General features: G+C 42.6%; 1 protein-coding gene across 4 annotated transcripts in view; it reads left to right on the plus strand.

Annotated features, from left to right (window-relative positions):
• Nucleotides 1-15,643, plus strand: part of ZNF385A (zinc finger protein 385A) — a 213,318-nt gene that overhangs the window by 158,785 nt on the left and 38,890 nt on the right. For all 4 annotated transcript variants that reach the window (XM_060762930.2, XM_060762931.2, XM_060762932.2 and 1 more), the window contains 2 exons: nucleotides 2,162-2,272; nucleotides 4,463-4,628. In XM_060762930.2, coding sequence (XP_060618913.2) covers nucleotides 2,162-2,272; nucleotides 4,463-4,628 — 277 coding nt within the window. The remainder of the gene's footprint in view (nucleotides 1-2,161; nucleotides 2,273-4,462; nucleotides 4,629-15,643) is intronic.

Here is a 15,643-nt window from a genome sequence, read left to right on the forward strand (position 1 = left end):
TTTTCATTTTTTGGAAAGTTCACATGCACAGTTGTATTGAAATTATTTAAAACACACAGATATTATCTTTCCCTCCCCATCCTAAATGGATGTTTCGTGCTGAGAGAAAGAGAAGAATCTTCTGAACCTCTCATAATCCTCTTGCAGTGTAGAGTGGCATGCCGAAATTATAATACTTAGTATTCATGGAGTGCTTCAGGGTGTTCAAAGCACATCACGTTACCACAATAATCCTTCCAATCAGGGAGGTGGCTATTACAAAAGCACGTTACGGAGTCGATATTTTGGGGGCTTGACATGAATTCCTATCTTCCCTCTGCAGGCCTCAAATAAATTCTGACCTAGGACACATCTATGCTGTAGATTGAATGCAGTTTAACACTACTTTAACTATCATGGTCCAGTGCTATGAGACCCCGAGTTTTGACATTTGGTTGGGTACTAGTCCTCTTTGGCAGAGAAGGCTAAAGACTTATAAAATTACAACTCCAAAAACTCTGTTGCATTGAGCCATGGTAGTTAAAGTGTGCCGAATTGCATTAATTCCACAGTGTAGCTGCATTGCAGATCTTAAGAAGACATTGTGAGGTAGCTCACCAGAACCACATGGAAAAAAGCAGGATAAAATAATAAATAAAATTTATTTAATTCATCTCTTCCACTCCCTGAAATGTTTCAGGAGATCATGAGGCTGAGAGAAGGCTACTTAGTGGATTTATGATGGAATCTGAATCAGGGAACTTCCTACTTTTTGGCTTTCCCCCTAGTCTCCTACAGCATGCCAAAGTCAATCTGTGTTTTGTCTGTTTTTGTCTCTTTGCCTCCAGTGTATCCTCTAGTAGGTGTTTCCTTTCCCTCACTACCACAGTGTCCAGAAGTCCATTCACATTACACAAATATGATGCTATATTCCATTACAACTGACGTGGTAACATGCCAGGGAACCCCAGGGTTTTAGTTTGATGAGCAACTAGGAGAGCTCTTTAGCTGAGGATTGTAAATGCCTCGCTTTACGTCTTCCAGTTCTAAGATTCCATGGTATGCAACCATGGCATCTTAAATAGAGCAGTAGTGCAATAACTGCGTATCATGAATGGTCCCTGTTTTTCATGGTCCATTCACAGAATTTCTCCTATTCTCATGAGCATAATCGTGTACGCTCAAGCCGTTCTGCCTGTAGCATCCCAAGCTAAGGCTGTAAGGCAGTGGTTCTCAACATGTGGGTCCCCAGAAGTTTTGGCCATCAACTCACAGAAATCCTAACAGCTGGTAAACTGGGATTTCTGGGAGTTGTAGGCGAAAACACAGGTTGAGAACCACTGCTTTAAGGACACTAAATCCGAAGGCCATGCCCATCCCTAATGTTGACCTTCATATGGGTAAGTTTATGCCCCAAATTATTTTCTGCCTTTCAGTTGTATTATAAACTCGTAACAACGTGGGGCAGATGACTTCACATTTCACTCAACCTAGTGTCAACCTAATTTGCAAATGGAGCATAGAAAAGTTACGTTTGAAAAGAGTGAATATAACAACCATATTGAACCAATCCATAAGAAAGACATCATAGGGTGATTCTCTAGGACTTGTTGCTCCCTTCATCAATTCTGTGTGGCTTCAGCATGTTGTTATATCCATTCTTACAAGCAGGTTTCCTGATTCTGTGGGCAGGCAGCCCCATATTCCTAAGGCGAGGATATGCTAGTGCCAATGCCATGAAATACTGGGCTTGGTTCAAGTTGGCCTTTGAAACAAACTTGAAAATGTTTGAAATCAACTTGGAATGATGGACTCAAGATATGCAGGGATGCGTTGATAAGGTATGCAGATGGCCACTTGCTATTCAATAATGTAGCTGAAAAGGGACACCCGAGAATTGTAGATGTCATGAGAATATTTTATGATTTGACCTGTAGCTGCCTCATTATTTAGAAACAGACTTTAGGTCAGGGGTGGAGAAACCTTTGGCCCTCCGGTTTTTTCATACTGCAGCCCTTATAATCCCTTGCCATTTGCCATGCTATATGAATACTTCTACCAGCTGAAGTCCAAAAGATTTGGGAATGTCAAGGGTTCCTTCCCCCTGCCTTCAAGATAGTGATTGTATTTTCATTGACCATAGTACCAGTCTTTCTCTTCATCTCTGCTTTTTCCCTGGCAGATGGACCCGGTGCAGAAAGCAGTGATCAATCACACCTTCGGGGTCCCTGTAGCCAAGGCCAAGCGCCCCATTATCTCTTGCAATGTCTGCCAGATCCGCTTCAATTCAGAGGTGAGTCTTTGGAGGAAATGACAACACCAGACTTGAACTTTGATATATGATAACCTTACACTGGGTTCTCTTAATTGATGGGGTGCAAAACTCCTCTGACATGGTGACCAGAGCTTTGGAGAAGTTCCTTTGTTTGGACTGTAGAATCTTCTAGCTAGCAGTCCCATGAGCTGAAGGATTTGGAAGGGCTAATCCAAAAGTTAAGCTTTTAAAAAAGAAGTAGCCACCTTATTCTATCTCACTATGAAAAGACGGGGAGAGAATGGAAGGGAAAATGAGTTGTGTAACTCCTTAAGATTAACCCATTTATTTTAGCATGGGCTTTCATAGGCTACATTCCATTTCATCAGATGCATTGGTGCCAAGCTCTAATGGTGTCAGAAGGCCAAAAATTGGCAAATAAATAACCTATTGTGGAGATATATGGAGTAATATAACCTGGGTTATGTCAGAGGTGTGACCTGCTAGATTATTTTAGCCTGCACTCATTGGTGATATTGGCAAAGGCTGCTGGGCCTTGCAATTCTACTGAGGATGGGTGATATGAATCCTACTCCTGAAACACATGCTTCACATTGAAGCCAAATTAAATGTAATCCCATAGTTCTGCAAAATGGGTTGTGTATATAAGAAAAATTGGAAAGGGTGTGACTTTATGTGTAATCAATTTTGAGGCGATAAATCTTAAAAGTGGGAATGGGAAACATGCTTTTTAAGTTGCTGATGGACTCTACCTCCCATCAGCCTTATCCAGAATAGTTAAGGAATGCTGGGAATTGGAGCCTTGTAACTTCTGATGCCCATTCCTGCTGCAAATCATTGGATGCAAAGGCCATGTTGGTCATGGTCCAACTTCCTTCCCCAATGCAAAATTTTCTAAACAAGTCAACCCAGTATAGGGGAGGTAGAAAGAACAATGATGTCAACAAGCAGCATCATGTTGTGAATCTGCAGATAAATATATATGAACAGATGGCACTGCCTTATGTTGATTCAGACCAATGGTCCATCTAGCCCAGCTCAGTCTTGACTGGCAGAGGCTCCCTACGGTCTGAATCAGAAACCATTCCCCTGCCCTGTTCCTGGAGATGCCTGGTGAAGGTTCTGAGATTCTGCATCCAATGTGTGTGTGCTATTTCTCATATCACTCTGTTAGTAAAGGATGAGGCAAACAATATACATTGGAGTTGGGGATTAATTGAGTTTTTCCTTCATTCCCCAGTGTCAGTTTTTGTTCTTTCTTGGATTGGAAATGTGACAGGCTTTGATTTTAGTTTTCTCCTCTCTTAAGTCCTTCTGTCTGTCTCCTTTCTATATCAGGGTTAAAATTATGTTGGCATATGTGATGTATGGTCTTAGGTTCACCAACAATCAGAAAGGACTTGAAGGCGAACCTAAGACCATACATCACAACAACAACAATTTGTACAGTTAAAATGTCCTGATTGGGAAATGTCTTCTTGAGAACAGAAAAGTGCAGAATTGGTTCTTATTTTGAAAGTGGGAAACAGTGAGAAGAGGCCAATATCAAAAACCTTCCTCATCCATACAACAAGCAATTAAGAGTCTATTCAGAGGACAATTTATTTCTAATTCCCCCACTGAAGGAAACTGGAATTGATCAGGCAGACAGAAACTGTAAAGAGGCATTGTTTTTCATTCAGGGTAAACCTGGGAAGACTTAATAACACTTGCTTTGGACAGGCTGGTAGTGTGATTATAGTTTAGTTACCTGCCTCTAAACATAGTAGGTCTGAGCAGGCAAAGAAGAGTCTGAAATGCAACAGATTGAAGCAATGTGAATGTTCTTTAAAAAGCGAGTGAATGAAAAATTGCAATTCCAAAAGAAAAGGTCTATTATTTGAATTATTTATTATTATTTGAATGTTTTTCTGAAGAAGTCTTGGGGTTATAGTGGACACCCTGAATTTTCCATCTCTGTGAGCTTTCAACATATTTGGACAACTCTGTGTATTTACAATTCAAAATGCCCTGGGTACTGTTATGTCCAACCATCTTTCCTGAGACGATTGGTTTGAGCAGAAATTGGGATGGCTGCTGCGGCATACCAAGGGTGAGAGGCATTGGAAGCTGTGTAGGGAAGAAAGCTCGCTTGATGGTACAGGTTAAAGGCACGTAGGTCTACTCCTTGCTTGACCACGTAGTTTATGGTCTTTGTTTTCTGCACAGAGCCAAGCTGAAGCACACTACAAAGGGAACCGCCATGCTCGGCGAGTAAAGGGAATTGAGGCAGCCAGAACGCGGCAGAAGGATTCGGGGCCACGGGAGGGAGATAAGCCAGGACCTGTGGGCAGTCCGTCCTCCAGCACTGGGGAGAGCGATTCTGACCGCACAGGTAAGTGAGTTCTTTCTTTCTCCTTATGTTCTTGCCCTGGAACTTGGGGGCTTTCTGACGATTGGAGTAACTGGGGCAATGTGACTGTTACCAAAAGTAAAGCACAAGAAGAAGATGCTTCCTCTTCCAGAGTTCACCTAGAGAAGCCAACAGGACTGTCCATTGAATGTTGCTTCAGTTCTAACAGCTGAGGAATGAAAGGCAGTTTAGAGCAGAGCTTCTTAAACTTTTCCACTTGTGATCCTCTTTGGGCCTGTGAAATATGTATTTATGTGACCTTAGGCATTTAGGTATATAAAGCAGTATAAAATGAAATATTTACGGGTAACAAATCAGCATTTGCAAAACTTGCTAAACTGATTGGTTTTCCTTTTTATGAAGTACAGCGAAAACATCTCCTGCACAATCCACTGTAAGCACTGCACAACAGATACATGTAAATATCTAAAACTGCCACTAGGTGACATTCAAAAAAGGTTTGTTGTTGTTCATTCGTTCAGTTGTCTCCGACTCTTCGTGACCTCATGGACCAGCCCACGCCAGAGCTCCCTGTCGGCCGTCACCACCCCCAGCTCCCTCAAGGTCAGTCCAGTCACTTCAAGGATGCCATCCATCCATCTTGCCCTTGGTCGGCCCCTCTTCCTTTTGCCTTCCACTTTCCCCAGCATAATTGTCTTCTCTAGGCTTTCCTGTCTCCTCATGATGTGACCAAAGTACTTCAACTTTGTCTCTAGTATCTTTCCCTCCAGTGAGCAGTCGGGCTTTATTTCCTGGAGGATGGACTGGTTGGATCTTCTCGCAGTCCAAGGCACTCTCAGAACTTTCCTCCAGCACCACAGTTCAAAAGCATCTATCTTCCTTCGCTCAGCCTTCCCTAAGGTCCAGCTCTCACATCCGTAGGTGACTACAGGGAATACCATGGCTTTGACTAGGCGGATCTTTGTTGCCAGTGTGATGTCTCTACTCTTTACTATTTTATCGAGATTGGACATTGCTCTCCTCCCAAGAAGTAAGCGTCTTCTGATTTCCTGGCCACAGTCTGCATCTGCAGTAATCTTTGCACCTAGAAATACAAAGTCTGTCACGGCCTCCACGGTTTCTCCCTCTATTTTCCAGTTGTCAATCATTCTTGTTGCCATAATCTTGGTTTTTTTGACGTTTAGCTGCAACCCGGCTTTTGCGCTTTCTTCTTTCACCTTGATTAGAAGGCTCCTCAGCTCCTCCTCGCTTTCGGCCATCAGAGTGGTGTCATCTGCATATCTGAGGTTGTTAATGTTTCTTCCAGCAATTTTCACCCCAGCTTTGCATTCATCCAGCCCCGCACATCGCATGATGTGTTCTGCATACAAGTTAAAAAGGTTGGGTGAGAGGATGCAGCCTTGCCGTACGCCTTTCCCAATCTTGAACCAGTCTGTTGTTCCGTGGTCAGTTCTTACTGTTGCTACTTGGTCCTTGTACAGATTCCTCAGGAGAGAGACAAGGTGGCTTGGGATGCCCATCCCACTAAGAACTTGCCACAATGTATTATGATCCACACAGTCAAAGGCTTTAGAATAGTCAATGAAGCAGAAGTAGATGTTTTTCTGAAACTCCCTGCCTTTCTCCATTATCCAGCGGATATTGGCAATTTGGTCTCTCGTTCCTCTGCCTTTTCTAAACCCAGCTTGAACATCTGGCAACTCTCGCTCCATGTATTGCTGGAGTCTTCCTTGCAGGATCTTGAGCATTACCTTGCTGGCATGAGAAATAAGGGCCACTGTACGGAAGTTGGAGCAGTCTTTCGCATTTCCCTTTTTTGGTATGGGGATATAAGTTGATTTTTTCCAGTCTGATGGCCATTCTTGTGTTTTCCATATTTGCTGGCAAATGGCATGCATCACCTTGACAGCATCATCTTTTAAGATTTTAAACAGTTCAGCTGGGATCCCGTCGTCTCCTGCTGCCTTGTTGTTAGCAATGCTTCTTAAGGCCCATTCAACCTCACTCCTCAGGATGTCTGGTTCTAATTCATTCACCACACCGTCAAAACTATCCTCAATATTATTCTTCCTATACAGATCTTCCGTATAGTCTCGCCACCTTCTCTTGATCTCTTCAGCTTCTGTTAGGTCCCTGCCATCTTTGTTTCTTATCATACCAATTTTTGCCTGAAATTTACCTCCAATGTTTCTAATTTTCTGGAAGAGGTCTCGTGTCCTTCCTATTCTGTTATCTTCTTCCACTTCCATGCATTGCTTATTTAAAAATAGTTCCTTATCTCTTCTGGCTAACCTCTGGAATTGCGCATTTAACTGGGCATATCTCTCCTTATCCCTGTTTCCTTTTGCTTTCCTCCTTTCTTGGGCTACTTCCAGTGTCTCAGCAGACAACCATTTTGCCTTCTTGGTTTTCTTTTTCTTTGGGACGTACTTTGTTGCTGCCTCCTGAACAATGTCTCGGACTTCTGTCCATAGTTCTTCTGGGACTCTGTTTACTAAATCTAGTCCTTCAAATCTGTTCTTCACTTCCACTGTATATTCGCTAGGAATGTTAGTGAGATCATATCTAACTGGTCTGTGTATTTTCCCTGATCTCTTTAGTTTTATTCTAAATTGGGCAATAAGAAGTTCGTGATCTGAGCTACAGTCAGCCCCAGGTCTTGTTTTCACCGACTGGATGGATGTCCGCCACCTTTGGCTGCAAAGGATGTAGTCAATCTGATTTCGGTGTTGACCGTCTGGAGAGGTCCATGTGTAAAGCCGTCTTTTAGGTTGTTGGAAGAGAGTGTTTGTTATACACAGCGAGTTTTCATGGCAAAATTCTATCAGCCTGCGTCCCGCTTCATTTTGTTCTCCCAGACCATGCTTGCCTGTGATCCCTGTTGTCATTTGACTTCCCACCTTGGCATTCCAGTCTCCTGTAATGAAAATAATGTCTCTTTTTGGTGTATTATCCAGTAGTTCCTGTAGATCCTCATAGAACTGATCTACTTCTGCTTCTTCAGCAGCTGTGGTTGGGGCATATATTTGGATCACTGTAATGTTGAAAGGCTTTCCTTGCACTCGAATTGAGATCATTCTGTCATTTTTTGGGTTGTATCCAAGCACCGCTTTAGCGAATTTCTTATTAATTGTGAAGGCTACTCCATTTCTTCGATGTTCCTCTTGTCCGCAGTAGTAGATCTGGTGGTCATCTGATGTGAAGTGGCCCATTCCAGTCCATTTCAGTTCGCTGACCCCCAGAATGTCTATCTTTAGTCTTGACATCTCACCAATAACAACATCCAATTTGCCCTGGCTCATAGATCTTACATTCCAGGTTCCTATGGTGTGTTGATCTTTAGAGCATCGGATTCGTCGTTCACCTCCAGTACCGTCGGCCGCTAGCCTTCCTTTCGGCTTTGAGCTAGCTGCGTCATCACATCTGGGGCTAGTTGAACTTATCCTCTGCTCCTCCCCAGTAGCATTTTGGCCATCTTCCGACCTGGGAGTCCCATCTTCCAATGGCATACCGACATATCTCTGGTTGTACTGGTCCATTTAGTTTTCTTGGCAAGGATACTGGAGTGGTTTGCCATTGCCTTCCCCAGGGATCACGCTTGGTCTGACCTCTCTGCCACAACCGTCCCGTCTTGGGTGTCCCTTCACGGTTTCGCTCATGACATCATTGAGGTGCTCAAGCTCCAGCGCCCCGACAAGGCGGTGATCCTTTGCTGGAGGTTTACTGTTACCACATACCAAAAAAGGTTTACTGTTACCATATTTTTCATGACCCCAACATTGAGCTATTTATTTATCGTATCAGAAGTGAACCATGGATACAGTTGTAATGTATTTTTTTAAAAAAAAAAACCCAAAGTTTAGAAACTTGACATTATATTAAATGTCTTTTGTCCAGTACCTAGCCACTTGGAGTGCCTCTGGTGTTGCTATAAGAAGATCTTCCATTCTGCGTGTGGCAGGGCTCACACTGCATTGTAATAGGTGGTCTGTGGTTTGGTCTTCTCCACACTTGCATATCGTGGACTTCACTGTGTAGCCCCATTTCTTAAGGTTGGCTCTGCATCTTGTGATGCCAGAGCTTGGTCTGTTCAGCACCTTCCAAGTTGCCCAGTCTTCTGTGTACCCAGGGGGGAGTCTCTCATTTTGTATAGCTAGGGGGACCCCATTTGGGGTTGAGACCCACAATTTAAGAAGAAGTGGTTTAGATTGGTTTTCCTTTGTCTGGTGGGGACGAGGGACAGGGCCTTCTCGGTGGTGGCCCCTCAGCTCTGGAACTCTCTCCCACTGGAGATTAGAACTGCCCCTTCTCTCCTGACTTTTAGAAAGCTGGTGAAAACTTGGCTCTGGAATTTAGCATTTGATGAGTGAGTAAATAACTCTTGACCACACGGACGGATGGTGATGAATTGTGATTTCATTCTGACGACTTGGCCTTATGTAATTATATGATTGTATTTTAATGTATTTTATGTATTAGTGTATTATGAGGTGTGATGTTTTAAACTATTGTTTATGAATCTTTTGTTGTGAACCAGTCTAAGTCCCTCTTCGGAGGTCTAGAAGACCGGGATATAAAAGTTCTAAATAAAAAAATAAAGAATGAAAATAGCTGTCTTCAAAAAAAAGGGGGGGGTGATTTGAAAGGAGGAGCTGTGGTCCTTCACCACTTCTGCATAAACTGCTGCTTTCTCTGTCCAGTAGTAGTGATACGTGTGTGCATGCGTAGTATAAGATATTCTGCACTCTCAGACTGAACAGAAAACCATGACACCAGGGTTTCCAGTTTCCACGCGAGGTTAACTCCAGACCTTTTGATTGAGTCCTAGAACTTTGCGGACACTGCTCACTAAATAACATGATGTGTCCCTAAGCATGTAGAGAACATGTTTCCTTACCATTGAGTGGAATCAGCCAATCTCTGTATTTTAAGAACTGGAGAAGATGGTCTGAAGAACAGTCTAGACAAAAGAACATCCTGTTTTCCCCACCCTGTTACTTGCCAACACAAGTGGTGAAGCCTTTTTTCCCCTGCAGTGCTACCAGCTCTGGGAAAGGTGTGGGAAGTATTGAGAATATTGGATAGGGAAGAAAGACGGGCCTCCTATTGTTGGCCGTGTTGTGCCTCTGTTAAAGGGTTCAGTAAGACGTCACCTGTGTTCTGCATCAGTTACAGGACTGAGGGTGAAACCTTTGTGCTAAAGGTAGGGGGTGGGGAGGGGAAGGCTTGATCTCGCATCCTGTCTTTGACATCGTGCCTCTCCTCCCCATCCTGGAAACCTGAGCCTGCTTGTCAGTGCCGTTGATGGCCGAACAAGCGGGTAATTAAATAGCATCTAATTAAACATTGATTATGGCTTTGATGGCCGGTGGAAATGGAGCTGGAGCTGTAGCCAGCGCTGCTCGTCCTGGAGGATTCTGCCTCTTGACTGCAGAAAAAGAGGTTTCATGACTTGCAAGGTTATTACTAGCACCTTCCTCCCACACCATACTCCACCTCTGGTACAATGCACTGATAACTTCCTCCACTTCAAGATTATAGACAAACATGGTATGTAATCCAGGAACTCTCTATGTGTACACGTGGGTTTTAAGAGAAAGCCACAGAAAAGGGGGCAAAACAACAACAAATGGGGGAGGGGGCATGATCATTACTTTAGGAACTTGGAATGTAACACTTTGTGGGAAATCGGAAGGATGAGAGCAACAGCCTCTTTTTTCATATCAGGAACTTATCCAAAATTTAAGGGGAAATCTTAGTATGCCCCAGAAAGTTGTCTTTATTCACTGTGTCTTTGTGATTTGCTGTGTATGAAAACAAGAAATGGCCCTGAGATCTACCAGAATGCATCAGGTTAGATCTCAGAAATTAGCTTTGATTCTCCAGCTTCCATGGGTTATCTCTAGGTGGGAGAGAAAGATGCAATTTTTCAAGTTCTAAGTAGGCTCACCTCTAGGATAAAAGAAAAGATTATATGTAGATCTTAATGACTTTGTTGTTTACAACTTTTGAAGACTTTACAAGTAGTCTGTATAGTTTCTTAGTTTCATCTTCCTCTTACTCGCTTTCCCTCCACCCTTTTAATCTTTGTGGTTCCAGGACTCGCTTTCTGGTTTTCACTGCATCCACTTTATGGCAAGAAGGAAGGATGCCAGATTTGGTATTCCTTATTTAGCTCCTCAAATAAATGCAAATGAATGATGATGATGATGATGATGATGATGATGATGATGATAATAATCTTTATTTATAGACCACCCTTTCTCCCCGAGGGGACTCAGGGCGGTTTACAACACAAAAAGGCAAACATTCTGTGCCCTGACAAAAGCAAAACAAATTACAATAATGCAATATAATAAACATACTAATGACAGTGAACTTCTTGTATAAAAATTGATGTCAAAATGAAAAACAAGATACAAATAATCACATAGAAACAGGTTACACTAATCACATACTCAACATTAAAACATCTCAAATGATAAAAATAATTAAAATGAATGGAAATTGGCTGATTATAGTTGTTCTTGAAGTGTCCCCAAGTGGCCACCAAGTACAAGTACGTCAGCCAACATTCAAATTGATCTAGAGGGTCCTAGACCTCCTCCTCTCCATATCCCAAAGTGCGTTTTTTAAAGGAGAGGGGGCTGTGGGCTGTTTTTATTTCTTGGGGGGGGGGGGAGAGTTCCAGAGACAGGGAGTGATCACGGAGAAGGCCCCTTCTCTGGTTTCCACCAACCAAACATGTGACAGAGATGGGACCAAGAGCAGGGCTCCACTAACTGCGGTGCATGGGATGGTCTATATAGGTCAGTGGTTCTCAACCTTCCTAATGCCATGACCCCTTAATACAGTTCCTCATGTTGGGGTGATCCCCCCTCAGCCATAAAATTATTTTCGTTGATACTTCATAACTGTAATTTTGCTACTGTTATGAATTGTAATATAAATATCTGATATGATTTTGTCATTTGGGAGTTGTAGTTTCTGGGATTTATGGTTCACCTACAATCTGAACTCCACCAATGATGGAATTGAATCAAACCTGGCACACAGAACTCCCATGACCAACAGAAAATACTGGAAGGGTTTGGTGGGCATTGACCCTAAATTTTGGAGTTGTAGTTCTCCTACATCCAGAGAGCACTGTGGACTCAAACAAAGATGTATCTGGACCAAACTTGTGATAAATACTCAATATGCCCAAATATGAACACTCATGGAGTTTGTGGAAAATAGACCTTGACATTTGGGAGCTGTAGTTACTGGAATTTATAGTTCACCTACAATCAAAGAGTATTCTGAACCCCATCAATGATAGAATTGGGCCAAACTTCCTACAGAGAACCCCCATGCTATGAAGGGACTCACTGACACATGCCTCCCTCCAGCTTCGTACGCACATACACACCAGGCTGCTATTTGCCAAGCATGCCTGCTCTCCCCTCCCCACTTGGTCTCAGAAACAGCCCTCCCCTTGGCTGAGAGGCCAGCCAATTACAGAGGAGGAGGGCTTTTGGTGGTAGGATTGGCCATCCGTTTCCCAAAAGGAAGACAAGAGCATGCGGAGAGATCTTCAGCCTTCTCTGCCAAAGGGGTTTTTAAGACCATCAGAAATACGTGTTTTCTGATGGTCTTTGGAGACCCCTCTGAAACCCCCTCACAATCCTCCAGGTTGAGAACTGTTGATACAGGGAGATGCGATTGGACAAATAGCTTGAACCCAAATCATTTGGGGCTTTATAGGAACAATCAGCAATTTGTATTTAGCTCAGAAGCAGACCGGCAGCCAGTGGAGCTGCCACAACATGGGAGTAGTTCTCTCCCTATATGAAGCCCCAGTTAGTAACATGGCTGCTGATCTTTGAACTAATTTTAGCTTCCGAACTATCTTCAAAATTATTCATTTATTTATATCCCACCCTATCTCGCCAAGGGGACTCAGAGCGGTTTACAACAGTTATCGATAAACATTCAATGCCGTGAGATCCTCTTATAAAGCTGTATCCTTTGTTACAGACCTTTCCCTGTGACAACATACAGATGTTTAACTAGATGACCTCAAAGGACCCTTCTCCCTTTCGGTTTTTTACCCTTTCAGAATCCATCTCCTTGATCACCACATAATCAGTCATGACGTCCAGATACTGGGGACAAAACCCCTTAGATTGCCAGATTAAGGAATTAAGGGTCTTTAAAATGAAAACCCAGTCACAAGAGTGGTGTGAGATATGTGTGTACATTACTTTGCATTGCTCAACTGTCTTCCCTCCTTTCCAGAAATGTTAAAAGAACAATTCAAATACACAAAACAAAACCAGAATATCTGAACCACATGAAACAGCTAATTAAAACCAATCCATTTATAGCAGTGCTTCTGGCATCAGTTGGGGGCCCATAAACGCCTGCTTCCATGAGAAGGCTTTTGTCAGCTCCCTGAGTGGCACCAGCAAAGGGAGCACAGTTGGCCCTGTTGGGAAATGGGGTTGTGGTGTGGTGGGGGGTGGGGGGTGGGGGAGGCAAGCATCAAACACTTTGTGAAATCTTAAATATGTTTTGTGAACATGGCATGCCAGAACAATACTGGGAAATATTCAATTTCTCTCACACACTGATTTACATTTTGACTTTGCCTACAATTACTTTTTTCTGTTGAATCAGTTGGCTTTTACTAGCATAATATACAACTAGACATAAGGGTTGCAGTAATATTTGGGGGGGGGGGCACAGGGATGGAGCTGAGTAGTAGAGAATCTGCTTTTACAGAACTTTCAAAAGTTCTTTCTTTGGATTAATGCTTGGAAATGTGCTTCAGATGCAAAGATAGATGGAAAAGTAATGCAGGTCAGAATTCTCTATCCTGGATGGGGAATTTGAAGAGGAAATCATCATTATTATCCTAATTTGAAGAGGAAATCGTCATTTGTAAGCTGCCTTGATTCCTCTCTGGGGTCAAGAAAGACAGAGTAGAAATGAAGTAAATAAATAAATAGCCTACAAAGAGCCTAAACATTTGTCTGACTGTGGATTCAAAAGCAGAAGAGCTTTTGTATAAATAACGTTTATTATTATTATTATTATTATTATTATTATTTCAAAATCTGAACAAAATCTGGCTACCAGTATTAAAAAATTCTAAAATTAAAACAGCAGAGAGAAAAACAGGCAGGGACATCTAATCACCTTTCAAGAAGAGTTTGCTCCAGGCACAGTCAGCCCATTGTATGCTAATCAAGGTGGTCAGTTGAAAAGATTCACACCTAGCCCAACTTACAAAAGCCTTTTGTCTCACCCTGGTCATTCCACAGATATATAAACCCCTTTTTTCCCAGCTCCAGCAGACCTCACCTCTGAGGAAGCTTGCCATAGATGCAGGCGAAACGTCAGGAGAAATGCCTCTAGAACATGGCCATATAGCCCGAAAAAACCCACAAGAACTGAGATTATTATTATTATTAAGGGCTTGAACAACACATCGAGCTCCTTTTGTACTTTATTTGTCACATTTTAGTTAAAGTTCTTCTGCATAAATTATCACAGCCTGGCAAAAAAATGAAGTAGAAAGCCAATACTGTCACTGAGTTGTTGTAGGTTTTTCAGGCTGTATGGCCATGTTCTAGAAGCATTCCCTCCTGACATTTCACCTGCATCTATGGCAGGCATCATCAGAGGTTGTGAGGTCTGTTGGAAACTAGGAAAATTGGGTTAATATATCTGTGGAAAGTCCAGGGTGGGAGAAAGAACTCTAGTCTGTTTTGTATGTATGTGTTTATGAGAACAAAGATAAGTGAAAGGTAGAAAACAGAAAAAATGTGGCCATAGTCCATCTTTGATTTTGACAATTCCAACCATACCAACCATTGCCTTTGACCCTGGAGATAACCTCCAGGGTCAAAGGCCATGGTTGGTATGGTTGGTATTGTCAATGACGGAACATGATCCTCAAAGTGCTTAGGGCCTTTCATCCCAATGAAATGTGTTAAGCCAGTGGTTCTCAACCTGTGGGTCTCCAGATGTTTTGGCCTTCAACTCCTGGACATTTTAACAGCTGGTTAACTGGCTGGGATTTCTGGGAGTTGGAGGCCAAAACACCTGGGGACCTACAGGTTGAGAACCACTGTGGTAAGCAGTCACAGGAAGAAGGCAATATTATTTAGGTCATGTCTTGATATAGCTATAATAAGAATTGTGCTGCTACATAGATACATTAAATTAGACCTCTGTCTGCACTACAAAGAACCGTAGTTCCCCTCAGTGCTTCTAGACCAGTGGTTCCGAAACTTGGTCATCCAGCTGTTTTGGACTTCACCTCAAAGAAGCTCCAGCCAACTTGGACAACAGTCAGTTATCCTGGGAATTCTACGCTGTGTCACCTGGGATCAACTGAAGCTTCGTCAACAACCAACTGGAGCGTACAATTAGGACTAAGGAAATCTGATACATATTCCTATCCAGGCATGAAATTCATGAGATGAGATGAGGCCAGCCACACACTTTTTGAACCTTATCTATTTAATTGGTTATAATTATTATGAGGATGAAGAAAGGAGTCAAGAATCATGTGCACCCCACTGAGATCCTTGGTGGAAACGTCAGATCCAGAGATCACAGTTGTGAGAGTCATTCGGTACAGAAAAATACAATTACATGTGGAAGTCAACACAGCTTCTTTATTTTAGTGGGTTTCTTGGGTGTACTCAACAAATGCATTAACCATTGTACGAGGTGCATCTCTTTTCTTGTTGGCTATGCCCTGGGGTGTTTGTAAAATGACTTTAGAAGACATTAGTCTGCTTAAAGAAAATAACTTGGGCAGAGAGACTCTGCTCACATTTTAACTTCCTACAAGGTGTCTCTTAGTTGCCCTGCAGTTCAGTCAGCCCATTATTAGAAGGATTTGTGTGTTCTTGGAAATGCTTTGGCATAGAAATTGTTTTCTTGAGGCATAGGAGTTTAATGGGAAAATTTACTCAAGACTCCTGTTTTCTGTCCACCAATGACCTCACAACTGTGTGCATTTTTGCCTGCACCCCACC

The sequence above is a fragment of the Anolis sagrei genome, chromosome 2 (genome assembly GCF_037176765.1).
Source record: "Anolis sagrei isolate rAnoSag1 chromosome 2, rAnoSag1.mat, whole genome shotgun sequence".
NCBI lineage: Eukaryota > Metazoa > Chordata > Lepidosauria > Squamata > Dactyloidae > Anolis > Anolis sagrei.